General features: G+C 43.8%; 1 protein-coding gene across 4 annotated transcripts; it reads right to left on the minus strand.

Moving 5' to 3' along the window:
• Nucleotides 1-187: 187 nt before the first annotated feature.
• TBC1D9B (TBC1 domain family member 9B) lies at nucleotides 188-25,146 on the minus strand. Of its 4 annotated transcripts, none has more exons than XM_069869433.1 (22): nucleotides 24,983-25,146; nucleotides 20,583-20,693; nucleotides 17,585-17,703; nucleotides 16,230-16,458; nucleotides 15,150-15,408; nucleotides 14,297-14,504; nucleotides 13,966-14,172; nucleotides 13,641-13,802; nucleotides 12,885-13,056; nucleotides 12,278-12,492; nucleotides 11,440-11,557; nucleotides 10,387-10,672; nucleotides 9,600-9,729; nucleotides 8,373-8,471; nucleotides 7,506-7,574; nucleotides 6,184-6,424; nucleotides 5,767-5,832; nucleotides 5,542-5,613; nucleotides 5,078-5,128; nucleotides 4,007-4,054; nucleotides 3,478-3,584; nucleotides 188-2,591 (listed from the first exon to the last, which is right to left on the minus strand). In XM_069869433.1, exons 1-22 carry the CDS (start codon nucleotides 25,098-25,100, stop codon nucleotides 1,899-1,901), a joined length of 3,780 nt encoding a protein of 1,259 aa, XP_069725534.1. In that variant the 5' UTR covers nucleotides 25,101-25,146; the 3' UTR covers nucleotides 188-1,898. The 4 variants fall into 4 exon arrangements, with proteins under 4 accessions (XP_069725534.1, XP_069725536.1, XP_069725535.1 ...); XM_069869435.1 differs by having other exon boundaries at nucleotides 12,885-13,035; nucleotides 24,983-25,145; XM_069869434.1 differs by having other exon boundaries at nucleotides 5,078-5,110; nucleotides 24,983-25,145.
• Nucleotides 25,147-25,535: the final 389 nt, after the last annotated feature.

Raw genomic sequence — 25,535 nt, forward strand, 5'->3', positions numbered from 1 at the left:
GGACAAAATTTAAATATTTTAAGATTTATAAAGAAAAGGGGAGATAGGGAGAAAGGGAGAGAAAAAGAAAGGTAAAAGAAGGAGATAGAGAGGAAAAAAAAATCAGGCTCTGGTCACACCAGCCAACCACAGTGGGCAAACAACCAGCAATGTTCCACAAGCTCAGATAAATCAGAGGCAGTCAAGGTTGCCATAGGGTTATGGTTCATTTATTGAGTACATGACAGGTCAGACAGACAGTGTAAAATCACATGTATCATTTGTAGTTTTAAAAAATTACAATAAATTACTGAATAATTAGTAAAAGCGGTTTTAGTGACGGCTGCTCTCCAGAGACGGAGGCCACTGGAAGCAGGGCACTAGGAAACGCATACCAGCGGTGAATACAGAGAGAATGTTGCGAGGAGTTATCGCCGAGGAGCACACCAAGTAGTGTTAAATGGGAACATCCAACCCTACGTGTCCTTCCCATCCTTTATATTCCAAACGCCAGCTAAAAGCTGTGGCAAACCTTGCCTTCAGTGCAGGGTCTGCTCTCGCCAGGCAGCAGCTCCTCCCGCCCTGGCCCTGCAAGTCGGATCGAGACACATTTATCTGTAGGAACCGCATCAATTCTCCTTGCTCGGAGAGCGCGCCCTACGACCAGAGAGCCAACTCTTAGTTTCTTCTGGTCTTAATTGATTTAAAAGGTTTAACTCGGCCGCCCAGTTATTTTGTCTCTAACTGGAAAGAGATCTGGTCTATTGAGGTTTCCCATCACAGGCTGATGGAAGAAGCCAACGCTGCTTTGAATTCTTCCTCTTTAGGTATATATGTCCTGTGATGCGTAGCAATTTCTAAAAGCACCTCCACTGCTAAACTCTCTGTACAAGAGATGTTCAGAAAGAACACACAGAGCCCTTCCCCAAGGATTTGTGAGGACTCACTGATCAAGTACTCTTAGGGGTCCTCTGAAAAACCAGGCCCATCACTAGTCAGTAAAAACAGAGAATCAGCAAGAAACAATCATTTCTGTAGGGAAAAGCCAGCAGACCAGTTTGCTGCTGTCCTGTAACACAGGCTGATTCATCAACTTCTAATTTAGGAACATATTCCCTCCTTGGTCATAAGCCCATTGATTGACCTAATGTTATTTCTGCACTAAAGTCAAGGAGCTTGTAGCTTCCCAGACCAACTAAACATGATGGCTTTCAAAGAACTAGAAAAACAAATGCTAGAAAACCAGGTTTGTCTGAAAACTGAATGATGAAGGACAAACAAAGGTGGTCATACACCATGAAAATGCCAAATCCAAGTCTGAAAGAAACCTGCAGATCGAAGAAACGTCTGTGCTTGGACCTTAGGGGGCTGGGAGCGGTCGGGCAAGTTTGCGTTACAGCTGCTGAGTCACAGAACAGCACCGAAGAACTTGCAGACTACTTATAAGTCAGGGTCCTATGGCACTTGACTACATTGCATTAGCTCTCAGATGGGCAGCCAGAGGCGAACGTGGTTTCAAGCCAGGCTGCATCTGCTGTGCAAGTTACCCTGGAACCTACAGCAAACACGGGCAGGCAAGGAGCAGTTACTGTCTGAAACAAAACTTCATTGAGATAAAAGACAGCAAAAGGCAGACATGCATAATTTACGGTGGTAATTCTCTATGTCGGGGGCTATCTGGTTCTAATGGCTCTTGAGAATGTAAATCTAATTCTGTATGCCGGAGTAGCCAAAGAAGCACCTACACAAAACAGTTGCTGTCAGAAGCCCCTTATCGATTGGAATCTATTGTAATTGTGTAGTTACTGGTCTCTGATTAAACAAAAATATACCGCAAATGCAAGGTACCAAACCATACTGCCATCTGCTGCATCATCTCCCTGATTTATCTCCCAAAGGCAATTCCTGCTTTCCTGAGTTCACCCTGACACAGAGGAAAGTTCATAGTCACTGGATGAACTGAACTGCCTCTCCACCTTCTTCTGATCTTTGATCTTCTGCAGAATGTTGAGTTTTTTCTCAAAGTAGTTTACAAGGGCGGTTTCCGTCAGCATGGAAGCCAAGATCTGCTCAAAGGAGATAGACCAGTCAGTATCGATGGTGCTGCCATACCGGGCAGCTGAGCTGCTGCCTTCACAGCCAACCAGGACCGTGTCATCCGCAATGTCTTCACACTGCAGGGAGCCTGTGCTGACCATTGAGTAGGAAGACATGGACATGTCATCTTTGGTTTCATCATCTGATAGCAGCTGTAAAGGAGAACTTTGTCCTTCCCCTGACCCGTCTCCTAGAGTCTGGTTCTCCGGCTGTGCTTTTTCAGGCTGAGCATCTCCACAGGTTTTGTCCTCATGGTCAGCTTGGGGTTGCTGCTCCACTGCTGGATTCTGACTCTGTTCAGATGATGGCGACTCCTCTTCGCTCACAGGATCTTGGGTGTTGTTTGCTTTGCAGTCCTCAGACTTCCTCACGGGCCTGTTGGAGAATTTTTTCCCAACCTCCCCAATTCGCAGGAGGAGACTGGCTACGGTGGCAATGGCGTGGTACAACTCTTGCTCCACCGGGTCCTCACTGAACATGTTGTAAAGGGTCTTGCATAACTCTATGAATTGTTCCTTTGAAAGACAAAGACAAAAAAAATCATACCTCGGGCCAAAGAAAGTTGACAGAACAGACCACACAACTATCTCAAGTTGGGGGGAACCCTTATTGGGTCCAACTCGCTGCTCCTCACAGGGCTACCTAAGACAAAACCATAAGACTAAGAGCGTCGTCCAGATGCTCTTTGAGATGAAGCACCGGGCACCATCTTGAGTGGCTCCCTGTTCATCTGCCTCCCCACCAAGGAAGCGGCAACTTACTGTACTGATTCAGAACAGTTCGAACAGAAAAACTCTTCTCTGCTGTAGCGGCTAGATTGAGACACAGTGAACAATTAAAAAGGGGTGGGGTTGTTTCCTGACAGATGAACAGTTCCCACATACCCACAGCTGAGAAAACCTAAAGTTTTACTTCTCTCCTGCTACTCTTTTGCGGTCAGATTTTAAGCATTCCCAAACCAGTTTAACTATCGCTCATCAGGGAAATTTGAGACAGAAAGATCAAACCAATCATCAAACTCTCCTGTAACCACATTCTTTGCTCTCCAACAAGGAGCCGTAACTCAAGGCAATGCACAACGGAAAAAGCCAAATTAGTTTATGTGACTGATAGTGCATGTGAAGCAACTGCTCTGGAGGGAAAACACAGACTGCAGTTCTTATAGGAAAAATTGGTCTGGGAGGCAGAGAGAATCAAATACATTTGATTGGCGGAAACAAAGCAGTTTGTCCATGTCCACTGAGGAATTCAACACAAATGTGTGGACTTAGATACTTCTAAAGCTCAACAGACCATAACAGCAGGGCAATCTACAAGAAAGGACCGAGTATGCTGACAAAATGGTTGCACATACTGCTGAATTCAGTCATCTAACTGGAAGCCTTCACATTCACTTCTTACCTGACTCATTTTGGGGAGATCTTTAATGGTTTCTTTCTTGGACTCTTTTTCCTTGGCCCACATCCTTAGGTAGTATCTATAGTCCTGCGGACTGGTACCTTTCTCCTCTGCAAGGCAAGACAAAGCCACTACTGTCAGGTGGTTAATGGTTTCAGACTTAAAAAGTGAAAGCTGTGCCAGCAAAAGTCATGCTGGCAGCAGGTTTTATTGACAGTTCAGGGGTGCATCTACCAGGAAGGCTGCATTGTTTTCTGCTGGTTTATCTGATCCAGCTCAGCAGAGCAAGAATTTTAACACTGCTGCATCAGCTCGACTTCTATAAACAATTTCTATGAACTGACAACTTACCAAACATGATTGACAAATATTATGATCTTGGTATGTAAAAGAGTAGAGCACTAAGGCATAAGATTTATTTCCCAGCTCACATCCCACTTTACCTCTGTCTCTTGATACAGCAAAGGACAATGAACCATTCATAACATAAGAGAGAGAAGACTAGAAGGTCATCTGGCTATGATGAAATTACCTTTTTCTGGACCGTTCTCGTTTCTCCTTCCTTTATCTTCATGGGTTTCTAAAAAAAATATGGAATTATAAAAGAGTGATTAAAAAAAGCCGATTTTCACCAAGACAACACATGAAGAACATAAGACAACTCATGTACAAATTTAAATCGTACAAGAATATATTTAATAGAAGGCAGATCTCACACTCCCATATCATCTTTGGAGGAGTGAACAGAAAGGATGGAAGCAAGAGACTGATGGAACAAACTGGATAAAAAGCCACACTAAAAAAGCAGGTTGAAGAGCCACTTTCTTAAAAGAAAGGCTAAAACACAGACAAGAAAGACAGGTAAGCAATGTGATGGCTTAAAGACAAAGAAGTTTAGTTATCCGAAACAAGATAATGAGTGGAAAAATCCAAACCACCAACAAGCACATATGTGACTAACACCTATGCTCACCATTATTTACTGACTGAACCGACACTTTGGGAGTAATTCGCAAAGTCTAACTTCACAAACTTCACTTCTGGTTCCCTATTTTGTCACTGGACTTTATAGGAAATCTTGGATCAACTCAGACTGGTAAGTTAGCCGTCCAGAACTGAACAGCACAACTACTCACTCACATTTTTATTATATTTTGGTAAATATTTAGCACAAATGACATAAATTGACCTATTTGACAATACCTAAAATTATACTATTAAGAAATACAGTAAATAAGTCTATTAACAGTTTTCCAATTTGATGTCATGCCTCCTTATTCCATTAAATTAGAAGACTGTGGAGGAGGCATAGGTTATCATCTACCCAGTCAAGCAAGCCTAGCACCCCTCTGCGGAGGGTATTCTGCCCCCCGTCCATTCCCAAGGTGAGATAAACTCCATCAAAAGGAGACAGACCAAGGTTGAAATTAAATAGGTAGAATATACTGAAAGATATCTAATTACTTATAGCACTTTATTCACAGTGTTAGTGTCATAAGAGAGGAGTAGCAAATTCAGAGTATTTCAAAGAGCAGATTGGTGCTGGCAGATATCATCAGCATTATAGCCAAGCTCAATGCATGCACATAATCCATGGACTGACCTTGAGACTCACAGTGCAGGCAGAAATCCAGTTCTGAGACAAAAGGAGATACTTGAGCAGCAGGAAAAGGGGTTGAGGGGACAATATCCAAGATAAAACAGAAGAGAAGGCCGGACATAGACAGAGACAGAGAAGAAAAGAAAAACAAGAAGAGAGGCAATGAGACTTGCATGAAAAACCTAAATCATGGTGAGAGACAGGGGCTGGTGAAAGGACACCGCTCCTCCTCAGCAATATGCAACTGTGCTTCAGAGGGGAGGGGTCCTGCATGAAAAGGACACTGAGCAGTTTAAGCTCCAGAGTTCTTTCCCATCATGCAACAAAGACAGCAAACTCAAACACACTGTCGATCTCAAGATACTGGCACCACGAGACCATGCTTTGCAAAAAATGATTATTCATAGCACATGGATTTGTGGTGCAGCTCCTGCCTAAACTGAGAGGTAAGGGCAGGGTTGTATTACCTTCTGTTGTAACATCCTCTGTGAAATAACTTGTGGCCTCCAAAGCAGACTCTGTCTCCTCTGAATTCAGAGCTGTATTTATAGAGAAGGAAACGTTAAGGCCTCTAAGCTTTTCAGCAGTATCATCACCCATTTTGTTAGCAAAATTCACAAGGCATCCTTTTTCAATTGTATGTTAGCACAGACCGTGCTCAATAATAGCAATATATGAAAGCAGTCACTCACCAGGAGGCAGGTGCAGTTTGTAAAGTACTTTGAGTTTCTCAGTGAGGTCACCATGGTACATCCCACCTGCAATGAAAAAAAAATAGTTAAGAAAATAGTAATTAAGATAAAGAATCACCCTCTGCTCATGGGCCCAAACCAGAATGAGTTCACATGCAGTGAGGAAACGCTAACTGCACAAAGCCCTGAAGAGGTAAAGAAATCTACAGCAAGGCTGCATCTTCTTGGTTTGCCACCTATTGTTTCTCAATTTCCTAGCAGCAAAAAGGCATCTTTTGTTCTGTGTGAGGCATCCTGTAAGGTTCTCACCCTCCCTTCATGATAGCGCAAACAGCGCTATCTCCTTTTAGTTCTCTGCTTGGAAAAGGACTGAAACAATTTTTGCAATATTCCATCATCTCCAAAACCATCACTTACTCATCCCTGTCACAAATTCCTTGAAGTTAATGAGAGAATCCCTGTTCTCATCCAGAAGCCGGAACAAACGCCCTGCTAACACAGGAGTGTGTGTGCCACAAGACCAGGGCGTCAGACTGATGAACAGGTCTTTGAACTGCTCCATGTCTATGCGATACTGCTCCAGGTAGGGCAAACTCTGATCCCGGCGGGCAGCTGCAGCACGGTTATTTCCCCAGTAACAGCTCATCAGATACTTTGCCTTTGGAGGGAAGGGATTAACAGGTCAGATTATACTACACTACATCAATGACAGGAATGGAAACTTTGTTATAGCTCAAGAATAGCATTGAGTAAGCAGAGGAGAGATGTTTCAAACCCATGGTGTATCACCCCCATTATTCCTACTCTTATTTTACCACAAAATAAAATTAAATGAAGGAAGAGACAGGGATTTAATGAAAAGCACAAAGAACAATTTTAAGTGAAAGAAAACCCAAGCCCCATGATTTCAGGTTTAAGTGAACTGGCACTCAGGCTTTACCATGAAGGGAATGTGCAGGTTTTTTAGAACTAAGCCTCTCTTTCTGTGTCTACAGCACAGTGCAACTTCTCAATACAGAAGATTTGGTTACTACATATAAGGAACTTTGTAAACATCGGTGACAGAAATAAAATTAAATGAAACAATACAAGTAGCAAAATTGTTGACCAAGGGGCTAATAACAAAAATATCCGATACAAACTGAGATCTTATTATTAGGTAATCACTGGGAAGGAAAACTGTCTCACTTTAGTAATTTCATCACAGGGTGACAAAGAGGTCAATTCAGACATGAGGAAATAATCTGGAATCTGTTTTTTCCCCAACAAGGTAGTGTAAATAGGCATCTGAGGTTGTTGCGTCTGTTCAAAGTCTTAATGCACTTGGTAAACGCAGTTGGGTGATATCCCACTTAAAATACTGACAAATAGAGGCAAAGCACTTCAGTATTTTTGTCACAATTACAGAGCAAGTCAACGGCAAACTTAAGAAGAAAAATTGGGATACAGTCGATCCTAGCTTCCTGTTCTAAGTGCTATGTGACATTCTGTTCCATCGACTCCACAATCCATTTCTAAGTATCGTTCAAATACTGCAAACGTGTCCTGGCCATTGTTCAAAAAAAAAATATTGATGGGATAGCAGTAGGGCCAGTCTCAGCGGCACCACGCGTAACCATGTGTAACAGAATGCCACATCTGCTTCTGATTGCTTTGATTCTTAACCCCATCAAATCAGCTTACGTTGATATTTATTCTCTCTGTGTCAGAACACATTTTTCCCTACACTAGCTTCTTACCTTGAACACTACATACAGCTCTTCTAGTTCTTCCATGGAGAAACCAATGTCACCAGACACAGCTCGGACCTATAGTTCGGGAGAAAATAAAGTGAACAATTTATCGCAAAGCTAGAAAAATTAAATATGGCTCACTGAAAAATCTGTGTAACACTGAAGAGAAGAAAACAAGTGCAAGAAGATATGATACAGGATGAGAAGGATTCTAATACCTCCCATGGCTATGGATTACAGGTCAGGAAGACATTTTCTGGTTCAGCAGAAACTGCTGACATTCTGAGCAGCTAATAAAAATTACTGCACTTGCTTCCTGTTTGTGCAGACCTGACTGCACAGACTGTGTTACCCCTCCCTTTTGTTTTTACTTTCATATGTTTGACCCAGATGCATTGAAAAACAACAGTGAAAGAAACATGGGGATGAGGTTCCCCACTTAGGACACGGGATATACCTGCAGTAACTATGGATACTCCCCTTTGGCCATGAGCCCTTCTGTAAAATTCCTTAATGTGCTAGCATAAATGGCAGGAAAATAATTATCTGCCAGCTAACGTCCAGGCAAGTAGTACAACAGACAGCACAGGATATGGAGACTGCTACAAGTGGTTTTTATCTCCCTCCATGCCAAATATATCAGTCGATCATGCCCTTGCACTTCAGTCCATTGTGTTAGATAACTAGAACCACATGAAGAAGAAAACTGAGAATCCAATATTCCAGCCAGTAAATCCATTTTTCACATGAATTGTAATTTTTCAAGTCACTTACAAGTGGGTCTGCTACAGCACAAGCTTTCTAGATGCTTACAGCAAAACACATTCCATTAATATGACACTTGGTAGCTAATTCAATCCGGGAGTCACATACCACACTCTTCTTGGCTGTATCCTCCAAGGACTGGATCACTTTCAGCCTTTGTTTAAAACGCATTTGTTCAATATCATCTGCCTTCAAATTGCTGAATTTCTACAACAAAGGAAGCAGACCAGGTCAACATTGTCTCCCAAAGAAAGAACAACCCTTGCTCTGTTACATGTTCTTTAAGAAGTGTACTAATCCCTCAGAGATGACCTAAAGCCCCTAGAAGCCTTTTACCAGCAGCAAAAAGATGAGAAAACACTTGAGCTCTATTCCCTATTCACCCCCGTCCTCCAAGAGAAGTCATTCAGAATTCATGAGAAATCCAGCATCAGAGGTTTCTAATGAACAGCTGAAAAAGCATCTGTGGGGCCTGAGAGCAACACAGATCCCGCAGTGTGGCAGAGATAAGAGAACAGACAGCTTGGCATTCCTTCCAGCCCTGATTTTTAATAGGACCCATAAGAGATTCAGCCAGAAACACCAAAGTTACCAGGCTTTTCTACTGACTGGGTCAGATGAGTAAGACAAACTGATGACAGAGATGGCAGATTTGAAGAAACAAACAAAATACCCAGCAAAATGATAGCTGCCTGCCTGTAAGCAGCTGGAAGGGGACAGGATGAAGAACAAGAGATAAAAAGGTAAATGAATCCATATTTATCACAGCATAGCAGAGAACTGTAAAACACCAGCTCTCTCGACTGTGCTCTTTCCATCACCCAGACACAAATTCCTTAGGAGTTTGTTCTCAGTATGAATAAAACAGCACAGCTGCACCAGTGCAGAGGTATTTCAACAGCACTGACACCTTCCTATCCCTATAACGTGGATCCCAGAACAGGATTCCTGTGCACATGAACTAGGATGCTTCTATGTCTGCAGTACAGCTCACAATTTTTACCCTGAACTTCCCTCTCCAACTCCCTAGCACTCACAATCCTCACATGCAAGTAAGAACGATGACTTCTTTGGGAAAGAAGGAAGAAATCTCTTGTGTAATTTTCACTTATTTGCAGTCTTTGTCTCCACTGATGATGGGGAGACCCTTTGTAACCCACAACAGCCAGCAGTGTTAGGCTCTTCTCATATTAAATGGGAGGATTAAGGGCTTGGGCCTGCACTGCTTGAGAAACCTCAAGTTCTGAATACTGTTCAGATTCAGGCTGCACAAAGTATAAAATTAGATGTTAGCAGAGAAAAATCCCTTGGGCAAAAACTAAGCCATAACCTTACTTCATAGGATGTTTTGATGAGTTCAAAGATGTCAACCTCAAGTGGTGGGTCATCTCCACTCGTCAGTAAGGCATGCAAGTGGGGAATAGGGGGAGAGACGCTCTGTCTGTTAACTACATTGTCCAAATATCTGTGGGGAAAAAAACAGAACAAATTCAAGACTCCAGGATTAGTGTCCAGGAAAAGAAGTAATATCCTAAACGCACCGCTCTCAACTTCTTTGTATCATTAACCTAAACATGTAGGAAAATTTAATTTTCCCAGCTAAGCAGCAATGCTACCCTCCATGTAGCTGAAGTAAAGTCGATTTTCATCCTCTTTTTGAGGTATCTACTTTTTAAAGTGGGCTCCAAGTAACAGGGTGAATATGTTGCTGCACATAGAGATACACATCTCAAACAAGAAAATTTTACATTTACCAGGCTTGGGAGATAGCTGCTTGATAAACTTTTATGTTTCTAGAATGTGATTCCTGCCAGGATCTGTTCTTTATAGATTAGAATTCTGCTGTGAATTTTGGATAAACAACCCTTCGGAGTTCAAATGCAAACTGAGAAGTAGGAATGCATTATGCTGTAAAGCAAGCAGTTCCAGAAATAAGGGATTCCTCCATACTTGAGCCAAAAATTAATTTCAGCGTAGAAAACAATAGCAAACCGCTCTGGAGCCCAAGCTGAGTCCTAGAGTGTTACCTGTGACCTGCTATATAATGGCATTAAGTAGAAAGAGATGATAACTAAAAAAGTACTGTCATTATTCAGTTGTAATTAAGAACAATGAATGGTACCTGCCCAGAATAGTCATGGCTTCACCTTCATCACAGCATTGTAACAGCTTCTCCATGTTGGCATCAAGTATGGCCAATGACACCTGCAAGATAAACTTGATTCCTTCATAGAAAAAACAGTCAACAATGACCACGGCGCTCTCAAAGGGCATAACGCTGAGAAAGAGAGTGAGAAACCAGGAAAGGGATATGGTGGAAATCACTCCCAAGTCCTGCATCTTTTCTGACAACTGTGGGAGATACTCTCGTGTAAGTTCTTCAAAGATGCCTTGGTCCACCAATGCGCCTGGGAAAGCAAACAAAAACAACGGTAGAACTTGAATTGGTGGTATCACAGTACTACACCCTGGTGGTATCCCAGTACTATACCCAAGTTAATCCATTATTAAACAAAACAGTGCATGTTCGTTTTAATTTCACATAAGCCTCTTAAGATCAGAACTAAAATTAACACATTTATTTAGATTTGTTCCCTGTACTCAATCAGAAAAACGCATTTAAATTCCTACATTGCAGAGCACGCAGAAACAGAATCCCTCATTGATCTACACATTTTCCCTGAGAAGAGGGGAGGATTACTGATATTTTGGTATTTATATCAAACTATATACTCTTTTATACAGATACTCTTTTATACTATATACTCTTTTATACTCTTTTTTATATTAAAAGCCTATGAAGCAGTGCCTTCACTAAACTTTCCTGGGAGCCTATTCCAAAGATTTAATATATCATTCATATGGGTAAAAAATAACCCAATCATTTTCTTCTAGATATGCCTCCTTACTGCTAATGGTCCCCCCTGCTACCAATTTTTAGTCACTTCATCTTCCTTGTTACTACAAGGTCGTACTACTACCTCGGTAGCCTCTGTAGTGTCTCTTCCTATGTCTCCATCACACACCTGCAACTTTAAAGGGAACAGGGTTGTGCTTCATCGTCTTTAAAACGCATCACATTTAATTCACTCTAAACAACAAAATGTTCCTGAGAAACGCTGGTGCAACTGTAGCTGGAAATCCAGGCTTCAGCATGAATTTGACAAAGACTCACCCACTACTCTTGTGTTGTAGTAATCTGGCAACATCCGCTCACATAAAGCCACCAGGAGCCAGAAAGCCTCTTCCTCATTGCAGTATAGCAACAGTACTGACGTAACGATGTTCATGGCCTACAAGAGAGGAGAAAAAAAAAAGTTAATGAAATCTCTGTCATCACAGACCAGCTAAACTTAAAAAGCATGAATACAGCAAAACTATCACCAAGAGTCACATCGATTCCCAGCTTTCACTGGTATCTGAGTCAATAGATGACCTAGAGTCAATTTACCTTCCTGTTTCAGTCCCTCTGTGAGGCAGCAAATAATACAACTACTTTCTGTCAAGCCATTTCATTCATCAATGTGACTAAGTATAATTTTCAAAGTTTCATAAAAAGCTTTGTAACAATTTGGTCATAACAGAACAATATCAAGAGAACCTCTCCTACGACAGCAATACACAAAATGAACCTGATGTTCCATTGAGTTGCTTCAGAAACCAGGAACTGCCTTTGTTTTCAAAATACTGCCCATGTGCATCACTGTTTATTCAATTTAACAGCTCTTTTTAATGAGACCAGAAGAGATTTTTGCTGAACTAAAGAAAGCTCTAGCAGAAAAACTCATAAAAGACTCTGTCATTACATCTAACAAAAATGCGTTAAATCTATTTAAATACTGTATAAAGTACAAGTGAAGACATCTTGAAACATAACCACTTCTTTCTTACTCGTACAACAGCATATGGACAGCATGGAGGGAAAAACCGAAGTTGAACAGAAAGCTGCAGAAGAAGTCCAAGTCAATCATGGTCACCGTTCAGGACTAACAAGCATAAGACTTCTTTCTTACCTGACAATACCCAATTGTTGGATTTCTGAACGCATAAGCTGTTAAGACTCTCCGGAGGGCAGCAATTCCCAGCTCATTCTGGAAGGCAGGATGTTCTGGCATAGAACGATGCAGATCTCTCTCAATTTCCTCTGTGGCAAGATTGTACTTTCCCATTGACTTTTCCACAAGATCTGCATAGTAACCAGGATGAGTCACCATCTCATTCCAAGCCCCTGTAACGACAAACAAATACTGCTTCACCTCTTGAGCTCTGGCATACAGATTTTATGCGCAGTTTCAGTGATGAGCCAGCCAGGAAGCATCACATGAACTCATCAACTACAAATAGACATGGAAGTATAGTAACAAGCTGATTGTCAAGTTATCATGCTAAGAGTCTAGGTCCCGATATTGAAATGCGGACAAAGGCTACTACACTCATAAAGAAAGTTATCTCAGGAATGCAATCACTGCATTTTTTGCAAAACCACCACAAAGTATCATTCAGGTGTAGTTAACTTGGTATTAATTTCTTTTGAAATGGACTAAGATTTGTACTTTTTCTCCGAGATGTGCAGCAAGCTCGTTCCTGCTAGCTGTCAAAGTACCCAGCACAACATCCTACCTGAGAAAAGGAGCCACAGCTCTCCACGAAGATTCTCTGGGATTCCTTTCTGCACCAGCTCCCTAGTCTTGGCAGTGCGATACATACACATCCCTCGACCATATTCAAAGAAGTGAATGTTCCAAGACTCTTCCTTCATTTTTTCCTTTGCCTTCACAGGAACAAATATGGTCTTTTTAGGAGATTAATGCACTTTTATGTTTGTAGGACAGGTGATTTCTGGGTGTATTCAGGCCTACACTTCACAAGAGAAATGCACTGTGATATTTAAAGCATTTCTTTTTCCTGCTGAATAAAAGGGTGTTTGCTAACCTACATTGTTCTGAATCAGTTCTGATCCTGCTTGAATTCAAAGTCTTTACAACACTAACATGGGCCGTGCACTGGCATTACATCTTGCAAATCTCTACATAAACGCAAGCAGAGCCATGGTCTGAGACAATTAACTAGCAAGCAGAGATACCAGTTTTCTTCAGATCAAAAAAGCAGAGGAGTAGTTCTTCACAGACATTAATTTACATCCCAGAAGCACAGTAACACTGATTTCTCAGCCTCTACTCAAGTATCTCAGGTACCTAAGTGCTGATGAAGTAAGCTGACAGTCAGGTTATGCAGCACTATCATTGTGACAGACAGCGGTGACACTGCAGGATTGACCAGGGATAAAATGCATTTCATTCTTAGAGCAGAACAGGAAACCTGCAACCTGCTGCAAGCTATTTAGATTTAACTGCTTTAAGTTAAAATATTACTTACCCCTTTGGGTCCCAAGAGCTCATCCGAATCTCTTCGGAAGAGTTTGAGCAGTCCCTGCGAGGCTGTCGGCACTTCCCCGGCACAGAAGTTAGCAGGTCGACTGCTGAGAGCAGAGGTGGGACTGATGGCAAGGGGGCTGCTGGAAGGCAGCTCTGGGACCTCCTGAACAACAGAACATAAAGCACCTGAACTCACACAGCCTCTCTAGTCTGCCAACTGTCTAACAAAGAGACAGCATTTGCTGGTAACCAGCACTGTTAACACTCTGCAAGGAGCATTACTCCGAGAAGCTTACAAATGTTCCTCCCAGCTATTTCCTTAGTACCTCGCAGCCAGGATCAGCCAAATTCCACTTCCATTCCCTGTCACATGGTTTCTTGGATGGCGTTCTCTGCAAGAAGTCAGAGATTCTCTGTACCAAGAAATCTCTGTCTTTCAGATTGGCAAAGAAGAAGGTCATTTTACTTTTAGTGCTGATGGACAGAGGGCTGGGCAAAACACTGGAACTATCTGCTTTCTCAACTATTGTCACCTAGAAGACAAAGACAAAGTTATTTGGATCTAGCAGGTTCCTCGTTGTCTGTAAAACATTGCACAAAATACAGAAACACACAAAAGACAGGAAAGGTCTATAGTCTTAGCTAAGAAATCCCCACCTCCCTGAGAGGAATGATGAGGTGACAGGCCTCCTCTGCCTTGCTGGCAAAACAGATGTAATTGTTGGAAACAAACATCTGGCCAGGAATGTGCATCTTGTTGAACGGTGTCCACAAGGTACAATCTGTGTGTCCATCCAGGCATTCATCCTTGGGCAACCGGAAAGTGGCACAGTAGCATTCATTTTTAGCTCGAGCATCCAGGTCTCTGGGGAAAAAGCAAAAAGTAGTTCCCAGAGGCTTGGGTGTTTTCACTTGAAAAACCCACTCAAACACTCATGCTAAGCGTTCATTCCAATCACAACCTTCAGATTGCGCTGCGTGTTACTAGTATTCCTTTCTCTAACTGAGATGCCATTCTTATCTGACTCATCTTGCAGTCTTCAGATATGCTTAACTGGTAAGATATGTCCTGCAATACAGGATAAAATATGCAAGTACATCTGCAAAACTTAAATGTTACATCAGATCCTGAAACTGCAGAGAACAATCCCCAGCAGGAAGATTTATTACAATACAAATTTATCTTACTTTTTATTCATCTTCAGACAAAGAGGCTGATGTAATTTTATTCTCTCTCATTTTTTAGACAGGATTTTCAACAGTTTCTAGTTGAAAATTCCTTCTGACAGTGCTTAGTCATGCATGAGAGAGACATGAGGGGGTGTGAGAATTCAGTACCAGTTTGGGATGTTAAAAAAATAAGAATAGGCAGTGGCCTAATGACTGAAATAAGGGATGCAGCCTTTAGAGTGAGAAAACCCCAAAGGCACCTGGACACTACACAGTAATGCAAATTTATTATTACAGTCTCCATTATCTGTCTTCTCTTCTCAGTGCTGTAAACATGTACCTTTTTAATGCAGAGATGTTCTTAAGAGGCTTCCTGGGCTTTGGGAGGGCCTTCTCCTGTAGGAAGCTCTCATTATCCAATAGCTGTCGCATAGCAATGTTAGCCAACTGCTCCATCAGCTTGAATGTCTCGTTGATGTTGAGAAACATGGAAAAATAGAGTTCACCATCCCTTGTGCTTACTTTAATGCACTCAGGGAACAGCAGTGTAGCATTTTTTTCAAGCTGGGTTACATCCACCCACTGGATCACCAGCGTAACTGGGGACAAAAAAAAGGTATTACAATTTTGGGCAAAACAACAAAACAGTCAGAAATAATAAAGCTTAAGCAGTCATCACTCTCTCTTCCTACACATGCATGATTCTTTTCTTCATACTTTCAGTGGTTCTTAAAAAATACTTGGAAATAATCTTTGGGATTAACTAGACTAGAAATAATGCAGCTCCAAAGGGACTATCTCCCATCCAGTAAATGCTTCCAACTACAATTACTCAAATTTTCATTCTTCCTTTTCAGCAAATTAGCTTTGGACTCAGGCTTTCAAGCTTTAGGAATACTGGGTGCTGGCGGTGGTTTCAAATAAAACTCACCAAGGTAAAAACATGGCTCGGTTCTCTAATCCAGCTGAAGAAAAATTTCAGGTGTACTTGTACAACTTGAGAAATATTTTGAAAAATGACTCACAGAATCACAAGGTTGGAAAAGACCCCCAGGATCATCGAGTCCAATCATTCCTATCGACCACTAAACCATGCCCCTCAGCACCTCTTCCACCGTCTCTTAAATACCTCCAGGGATAGTGACTCAACTACCTCCGTGGGCAGCCTGTTCCAGTGTTCAATGTCCCTTTCCGTAAAAATTTTTTTTCTGATGTCCAGCCCAAACCTCCCCTGGCGGAGCTTGAGGGCATTCAGCCTAACCAACAGCGAAACGCCTGAGTGCAAGGACTGACCTATGTGCTGAGCTAGAGCTCAAAGGATTCCTAAAAGGAAAAAACCTGTCAGCTCCAAAAAAAGATCAGTTGCATCAAAAACATAACGGGAAATGGCAGAAGAACAACCAGCAGGCTTAAAACTCACCCTCTTTGCCCAGCAGGAAGGAGTAGAAACAGAGGTGATTGACAGTGAGGTACAGCCAGCCCTGCCTGGGTACACGCCCCTTCCAATAGCTGCATGAATAGTAGTTGACCAGCTTCTCCACCTCGGGCATCCCAAACTGCTTCCGCATCTTCAGTTCAGCCTCTTTGAATTTACCTGGATCCTCTTCACTCTGGGGCTGCTCGTTCTTGTTCTCTTCAGCAATAATTCCCTGAAAGGAAATGGGTGGAGAGAGAGAAGAAATGGAAGGAAACGTGCCTGCTGACAGACATAATGTACAGCAAAAGGTCACAGCAGCAATCCAGAAGAGAGAAAGAAGAAACACAACACAGCACTTATCAGTTCTCCTGTCATGTTAGAGAAATAGCAAAGATATGTAGAAAGAGCAGGCAGACAGTTAGGGAGTCTGATCTGGGATTTACTCCTGAACACATGCAGCAAGAATTCACGTTTAACGTTTGACTGAGTTTCTCACGGCTGGCCTGGTAACACTTTCAATACCCTGCAGGAGAACCGAAGTCTATTTTCACTTGCAAACATGCTTCTTCAACAGGAAGATCATGTGCCGGGAAGGGCAGAACTGCACAGTCTGTCAGATTTTGACTGGCCAGAAGGAAAAACAAATGACCTCAATCTCTCTCAGACAACACACACAGAAAATACAAAGAATCTGACAGGAGTGCTGGAAAAGACTCTTATTGCTGCTGTTTGATAAAAAACTCTAAGTTTCTGCTCTGGGAATCTGTGGGCATTAACTGCAAGTGCTGGAAAAGACTCTTATTGCTGCTGTTTGATAAAAAACTCTAAGTTTCTGCTCTGGGAATCTGTGGGCATTAACTGCACAGCAGGCAGAGACACCTGCCTGACTCAGAAGTCAGTGGAAGCTGGGGTGCAGTTGCTTCACAACCCAGATGATTTGGCTTCTAGACCATCACCGCAGGGAGAGTACATCGCTTGCAAACTAGAATTCCTTCTCCCACATTTGTTGCCAGCTGAACCCTTGTTTAACATTCTCTCTGCATCAAAGATATAATCTGCAAGGATTTTAAAGAGGCATTATATTTTACTTAGCAGAAGCATCCTAAGCAGGATGTTTCTTGAGATCTAATGCTCAAACTTTCCCCCTCAAACACATTTGTCCAATATTATGACTGCAATGTGACACTGACAGTACTGTACGCATTTCATGGCATGTATATGTCTGAAAATGGAGCAGAGAAAAGTTCTGCAATGGAACTCTTGTGCATTCCTCTCCAAGGGTAAAAAAAACCCTCTTAAAACCACCTCCCCATTCCTTCTTAGGATGTGGAAGCCCTTCAGGGAGACACGTAGCTTACATGTATCTTTCCCTTGACAAAGGTGGTGATATCTTCTTCATTGTCAAAGATGGAGAGAGTCTGCAGTAAGTTATTCTCCAGCCATTCCCAGTGCTTTGTGATCTCTTTACGAGATGATCCTAATTGAAATGGTGAAAAATGACAGGAAGAGCAAAGAAAAAAGAAATTAGAACAAGGTCTTTTTTCCCCCAGGTTCATAGCAGGAAACTAGTAATAACCAAACAGTGATGAGAACACATCAAACACACCAACCGTACACGTGTTCAGGACGTTTTATGCACACCAACATTATGTTTCTAATGAAATGTCTCCACTGCCACTGCAGGTAATCAGCACGCTACCAACAGATCAGCCTATTAGCCAGTGCACACAAAACCAGCTTTCTTCATGAACAAAAAACATGCTCATGTTCCAGACAAGAAGAACTCTTTCAATTCCTGGTATTCTAGAATAAAAATAATGAATTCTCAGAAGAACCTTGAAATTTCAGAAAAACTGGAGTTTTTACACCTACAGGAGGTTCCATTTTCCATGAGCAATGGTCAGCAGAGAACACACAATTCCAAAACAAAAAGCAACTGAAAAAGTCATGTCAGAAAGTTGTTTTCTTAAATAAAAGCTTCTCAGCAAAACTTATATCAGTTAGTTGTCTTTAATCTACAGACCACCAGAGTTCACAAAGGGTAAACTTCACTGTGTAACTAATTTAAAGAACTCTATACAAAGTCGCCTTAGTGAGTTGCATTAATTATCTCAGAGACTTGTGTTTACTAGATTTCTTCCTCTCTCTCAACAGCTGCCACTGTATTCTCTTACAGACAGAAAAAAATGCAGGAGAAAAAAGCAATGCAATTTTGTTTAACAACATAAGAAACACTGTTAAATGCAGACAAAAAGAAATGTATAAATGTAAATAAAATACATTTGTAAGTTCCTCTTTGCCAAATTCCAGTAAATTCATGTTTCAAAGTGTCATACAAAAGCAGTGGGATATCTAAAACAGCAAACAGCATGAATCCCACTACTCAATTACTCCAAGTACATCAGACCCCTCAGTGTGTTTAAAGATGGAAAAGAAAGCAGCAGACAAGATAAACAGTTCCCCAAAGCTATTGCTCTACCTGACTCTCTTTTAAGAGGCAGCTTCAGCAATGAAAGCGTCTTCACGCACTTGTAGCTGGATACTAACCACAAAACCCAGTGCCTGCTAATCTGTGGTTTCTCAAGCAAAAATAACTCCAGGACCTGAAACCAAAAACTAGAAACAAGGTTGTTGTTTCTGACAGGGCTGCAGGGCGAGAAACTTGAGTTTGCGTGTGCAGCTCAATGGATCACACAACAAATATTTCTTTTACCTCTGTGCCTAAGTTTGCTTGACATCTATCCCTGTCAAATCACAACGTCTTTAAAGCATAAGTGATCCTGAGTAATACTGAATGGCTTATTTTCAAGGCACAGAATTATCAGTTATATGATGCTTTGGTTGTGGAAAAACCCCACAGGTCCAGCAACAAGGATGAGGGAATAGAATCTGTGTTCTGCTGCGTTACATCAGAGCATCTCTCACCAAGTGGTAGCACACAAACTGCCAAAATAATTCAGACCTCAATAACTGATGTCTAACAATAATGTTACAATGATATACATGAGGAGAAAAATTCTGCAATTCCTACAAAGCGCATTGTAAGTTCCAAGTGCTGAAAGGCTGAAGCTCCACTGATGACCAGAATGCTGCCCACAAGCATTTACAATTTATCATCTGTCAATACAAGATACTCATTTTTGAATTAGAGCCATCCGCATTTTATAGCTGTAAGTGAATGCCAGTACTCTTCACTTTGACAGTAAAATGAGAACCAGACAGGATTAAAAAAATATTTTGGACGAAGAAAAATGTGATAATCTATCCAACTCTGTCTGGTTGTTGTGTAGCCCATCTCACTTTACCATGCTGTATTACTTAAAAGTAACTGAGATACAGAGGATACCAACTGCAGCACTCCTGAAATCACACTGAAATAACAGACGCATCAAGTGCCAATAGACTACAAAATTTCAGATTTGCACCATATGTGGCCACTAAAAATTCTGCTTTTTTTCTCTGCAGTTTATGGTCTGCCATTTTGTTTCCTCTCTGCATTCTCCTTCCTCAAAAGGGAAACTGAGTTTCTAAACTTCTCTTCTGCAGAATTCAAGTAGCTCTGCAAGGGAGAATATTGTGTTGGCTGCCTGGGGAGAAGACGGGAAAACAAGACATCAGCATCTGCGGGCTTAGCAGATGACGATTTCATGCTCAGATGTTACATCTCAACCACAAAGAGAGAAGTGAAGATTCTTATTACAAACAAAGTCAGACTAACCAATATGTCTGAAGATATTTTTCTCTTTAGCAAACAGTAGGGCCTAAAGCCTTAATCAAAATTCACCACCAGATACCGAAGGCTACACCGTGGCATTCTAATAGAGCAGCTACACTTCTCAAGTAAAAGAGGCCAAGGATTCTCGATGTTTTAAAAAAATATTTTACCTTCTATATATTCTAAATAGTGTATTTATATATCTATTACAAGCCGGAAACAGCAGGAAAAAAACCTGGATCAAGAGAGTAAAGAGATTCCCCAAGGAGTGTTTGTCACCTTAAACAACCTTATGTGTTCCCATCTTGTACCGTGTTCCTGGGAAGCAGGTTTTGGCACAACACTCATCACCCCCAAGAAACCTCATAATCCCGGTTTACTCTCAGAACAATCCCACTATGACCTTGCAAGCAGATACACCTTGGAAAAAAAAAGGAAATTTGTAACATCTGCAGAAACAGAAGCTTTTACAGAGCCTTAAGTTCCAAAATGACAGTTGAAACTGAGTTTTGTCATTTCTGGCATCTCCCAAAAGAAGCTCTAGAACGCTTCCTGAGGATTCCTTCAGAGGATCAGCTGAACAAAACAGACAACAGAACAACACAAATCCAGCTCATGATAAGTGTCACATCAATACACACCGCAGGCCACTGCCCAATACACTTGAGAGTCCTGAGTCTGGTGCAGAATACGGTACGGGGCAACTCTGGCACTGGAATCCAAAACTACATCCAACGTTCCCACAAGAAGACCTAGGAGGCAGAGAAAGAGAAATCAAAACACTGTAAAGCCAAAACGAAGAATATATCCACTCACTGCAAGCAAATTACCTATAAATCACCCACTGCTGATCCCACTGGTAGTGGATAAAGCTTAGGTGGCAATTAAACGTCCGCTACACCTCATTATAATCCTCCATCTTCCTAGGAGAGTTTCCTAATAGAAATGAAATGTATTTTCCTCTGTGGGGTTTCTGTTGCTAATAGTGATTTTTAAGCCTTCTAAACTAAAATACAAACGAGCTTTCAATGCCATGTCTTTCAGCATCACCTATGCAAACAGCAGGTGAGAACTCCTCCAAAATGGAATCAAACAGCCCTGGAGAAAGGGGCACTTCAGGTTTCAGTGATGCTTCTAGAAGAACTTTGAATAAACAACGAAAGATGGCAGAGAATAAAAATTTGATAACACTGAAGTTAAAATAGTTTTGTTATGAAGTTAAATGAAAAAGCAGGCACTTCCAGAATAAACGCTGACAGCCACCAGACTCTGTAAAGCACATCCATTTATTTGCCAGATGAATCAAATATCTAGAACAACAGAGTAAAGAATCACCTTCGATAATGCTCTATGAGCATCTTGAATGCAAATTAATTTTGCAACATCTCCATGATTAAAAGTTTTCCTACATTAAAACTTGAAGAAGGGAGCATGGTTGCTCCTCTGGACAGCTCTTCAGAAGGCGCAGGCTCAACTCTCTCCTCTCTGCCCTACGGTTTGGGTAAATCTGAGCAAATTGTACTCATCTGAATCTCATTCATTACCATGAAACCTGTTACTTCCTCCCCTTTATCTTTCGAACATCCACAAGCAAGAGATAGATGAGAAATCTACCACTGAACGTGCTTTCAGAGAAGAGCCATCCATAGCAAACTCATCAAAACAAATATGTATGAACCGAGCACAGCAGGATCTCAGTTTTGGTTCCAGGTTTCTTGTGAACAGTTTTAGACAGAAAACGGATTAAAAAGTCATTTTGAATACTTCCTATAAAAATACTGAATGTGTCAAATATTGACGTACAGATCGGTAACAAGACATGTTGAAGAACTTGAGTATGACAGCAACTTAAACATCTTTCGATCCTGGCTGAATATCTACATTCTTACTCTAAAATGCCAACTCGCAGTTGTGCAGCACCTTAAGGAGGACACGTGGCTTTTAACACAGAGCTCTGAAGAAAACTCTCACTGAGCTAAACTAGCTCAAGCAGAAAACCAGCTCAAAGCTTCGACCATTTAAGACTAGATCAATTTAAATATTTGCAGACTAGCACCAGGTGTCACTTCTAGTAAAAACCTGGAAAATTCCAGAATTCAATCATATGCCTACATGCAAAATTACACAAGAAAGTGATGTAACATAAAACCGAATAATTCAAATTAATTTTGAACACTGTGAGAAGATAAAATATGCTACATGGCTTTATCAGCTGCGTCATTTCTGTTGCTAGCATGTTTAGTTAATGGAGTAAATACACAGAATCAGATAATCATTAAGAGTTGGAAAAGACCTCTAAAATCATGCAGTCCAACGATGAACACACCAGCACCATGCCCAAAGTGCCACCCCTACATGCTTTTTTGAACCCCTCCAGGGATGGTGACTCCACCACTTTCCTGGGGAACCCATTCTTGACCAGTCTTTCAGTAAACAATTTTTTCCTAATATCCAGTCTAAACCTCCCCTGGTGCAACTTGAGGTCATAAATGAAACTGGCTCTGCACAATTCACAGATGTAAAATGCATGTTTTTGTTATTCATGTAACTGTGTAAACATTTTGCAGAAAGAGAGTGTTCTAAAAGCCGGGGCCGTGTTTATTTTAGTGGTTTCTCTCCCAAAACACGGCTGTCAGACAAGCACAGAGGCTACACCCACACAGCCTCTCGCCTGGCCCTAGCACAGCACCATTTTCATAGAACCAGAGAATTGTGTGGTGAGAAAAGACCTTCGAGATCATCGAGTCAAACCACACCTGCCTGCTAGTACACCATATCCCAAAGCACTTCATCTACCCATCTTTAAATCCCTTCAGGGATGGCAACTCAATCTGTTCCTTGGGCAGCTGGTTCCAGTGCCCGAGAACCCTTTTGGTGAAGAAATTTTTCATGATGTCCAATCCGAACCTCCTCTGGTGTAACATGAGGCCATTCCCTCTCGTCCTATCGCCTGTCACTTGGGAGGACAGACCAACACCCACCTTGCTAAAAACTCCTTTCAGGCAGTTGTAGACAGTGATAAGGTCTCCCCTTAGCTTCCTTTTCTCCAGGCTGAACAATCCCAGTTCCCTCAGCTGCTCCTCCTAAGACTTGTGCTCCAGCCCCTTCACCAGCATGGCAGGGGGACTGGAACTGGATGATCTTTAAGGTCCCTTCCAACCCAAACCATTCTATGATTCTATGACTCAGTGCTCTTCTCTAGACGTGCTCCAGCACCTCAATGTCCTTCTTGTAGCGAGTGGTCCAAATTTTCATACAGATCTTAATTAAAAGCAACAAATTACTCTTCCTTTCTGACTCTTGACCACCAGCCAACAAAACAGCCATTTCTGACGCAGGAAGGACCTGCCACCCCCAGGAGAAGCGAGGGGCCACGCTGCCCCAGCTGCCAGGGCCTGCACCTCCCACCCCACAGACCCCCAACCCTGCACACCCCCCGCAACTCCCAACCTCGACCCTGCATCCCCCAATCTCGCACCTCTCAACCCCTCACCCTTCAACCCCGCATCCCCCAATCCCTTCCCCAGCCCCCCCAACATCCCCCCTCAGTCCCTCCCAGCCCTGCACCCTCCCAGCTCCACACCCCGCCAACTTTGCCCTCCAACCCTGTAACCCCCAACCCTGCACCCCAAACTCGCACCCTCAACGCCTCACATCCCACCCCTGCACCCCCCAGCCCCATCCTCCCATTCCCCATCCCTGCACCCCAAACCCCTACCTCTCACTCCCATCCCCCCATCTTGCCCCCCAATCCTGCACCCCCCATCCCTGAACCCACACCCTTGCACCCCCCAACCTCCCACTCTCATTCCCGCCTCCAATCCCTGTAACCCCCATCCCTGCATCCCTGAACCCCCATCCCCAATCCTGTAACCCCCAAACTCACACTCCTCAGCCTCCCAAATCCCCAGCCTTTCTCTTCCCATCCCTGCACCCCTGAATCCCCAATCTCACACCCCAAAAGCCTGCAGACTCTAATCCCTCCCTCATCCCCGCCTCTCCAACTCTGTAACCCCCATCCCTGCACCCCTAATCCCTCACATCCCACCCCAGAACCCCCAAACTTGCACCCCCAACAGCTCAACCCTCATCCTCGCCCCCATCCCTGCACCCCCAAACTCACACCCTCCAACCTCTCAGCCCCTGCCCTGCCCCCTAAATTCTGCTCCCCATAACCTCGCCCTGCACCCCCAATCTTCACCCCCCCATCCCTGTAACTCCCATCCTTGCACCCCAAAACTCACACCCTCCATCCTTCCACCCCTAATCCCTCACATCCCACCCCAAAACCCCCAGCCCCATTCTCCATCCCTGCACCCCTAAACTTACACCCCCAACCTCTCACCCCTCATCCTCAACCCCATCTCTGTAACCCCCAAACTCACACTCCTCAACCTCCCAAACCCACAGCCTTTCTCCTCCCATCCCTGCACCCCTGAATCCCCAATCTCACACCCCAAAAAATCTGCAGACTCTAATCCCTCCCTCATCCCCGCCTCTCCAACCCTGTAACCCCCAACCCTGCACCCCCAAACTCGCACCCTCCAACCTCTCAGCCCCTGCCCTGCCCCCTAAACTCTGCTCCCCCTAACCTCGCCCTGCACCCCCAATCTTCACCCCCATCCCTGTAACTCCCATCCTTGCACCCCAAAACTCACACCCCCCAACCTTTCACCCCTCACCCTTGCCCCCCATCCTTCCACCCCTAATCCCTCCCATCCCACCCCCAAAACCCCCAGCCCCATTCTCCATCCCTGCACCCCCAAACTTACACCCCCGACCTCTCGCCCCTCATCCTCACCCCCATCCCTGTAACCCCCATCCCTGCACCCCTCTCATCCCCCCATCCCTGCACCCCCAAACTCGCACCCTCCAACCTCTCAGGCCCCACCCCGCCCCCCTAAACCCCGCACCCCCCATCCTCGCCCCCAACCCCTTCTCCTCGCCCCCCTACCCTCTCACTCCGCCCCCCGCCCCTTCATCTCGCCCCCCAGCCCCTCACCCCCAGCCCTCACTCCCCGCCCCTCGCCGCCGCCCTCACCCGTGAGGCCGCCCCCCTTGCCGTGGCCCCGCCGGCGCTGCAGCAGGAAGAAGGGGTTGGCTCTCTCGGTGACCCAGAGCGCCCCGGCCAGCAGCACCTCCTCGGGCCCGAGCCACATCGCGGCCCGGGCGGCGGCGGCGGCGCGGGGGGAGCGGGGGCAGCGCCGGGCCGAGCGCGCGGGTCACGGGGCCGCCGCGCGCCGCGCCCCCTGCCGGCCCGGACCCTGCGCCGCGCCGGGGCGGGGCCGCGCTGCCGCCGTGGCGCGGGAGGCAGGGCCGCGGCGCCACGGACCTGAGGACCGGGGTTCGAGTCCCGCTCCCTCCAGGGGTGGGGGCCGGTGGGGCAGCCGGGGGTCCAGTTCCACCTTCTTCTCCGTGAGCAGCTTGGGGTCCAGTTCCACCTTCTTCTCCATGAGCAGCTTGGGGTTCACCTCCACTTTCCTCTCCATGAGCAGCTTGGGGTTCACCTCCACCTTCTTCTCCATGAGCAGCTTGGGGTTCACCTCCACCTTCTTCTCCATGAGCAGCTTGGGGTCCAGCTCCACCTTCTTCTC

The sequence above is a fragment of the Phaenicophaeus curvirostris genome, chromosome 15, assembly GCF_032191515.1.
Source record: "Phaenicophaeus curvirostris isolate KB17595 chromosome 15, BPBGC_Pcur_1.0, whole genome shotgun sequence".
NCBI classification, from domain to species: Eukaryota; Metazoa; Chordata; class Aves; order Cuculiformes; family Cuculidae; genus Phaenicophaeus; species Phaenicophaeus curvirostris.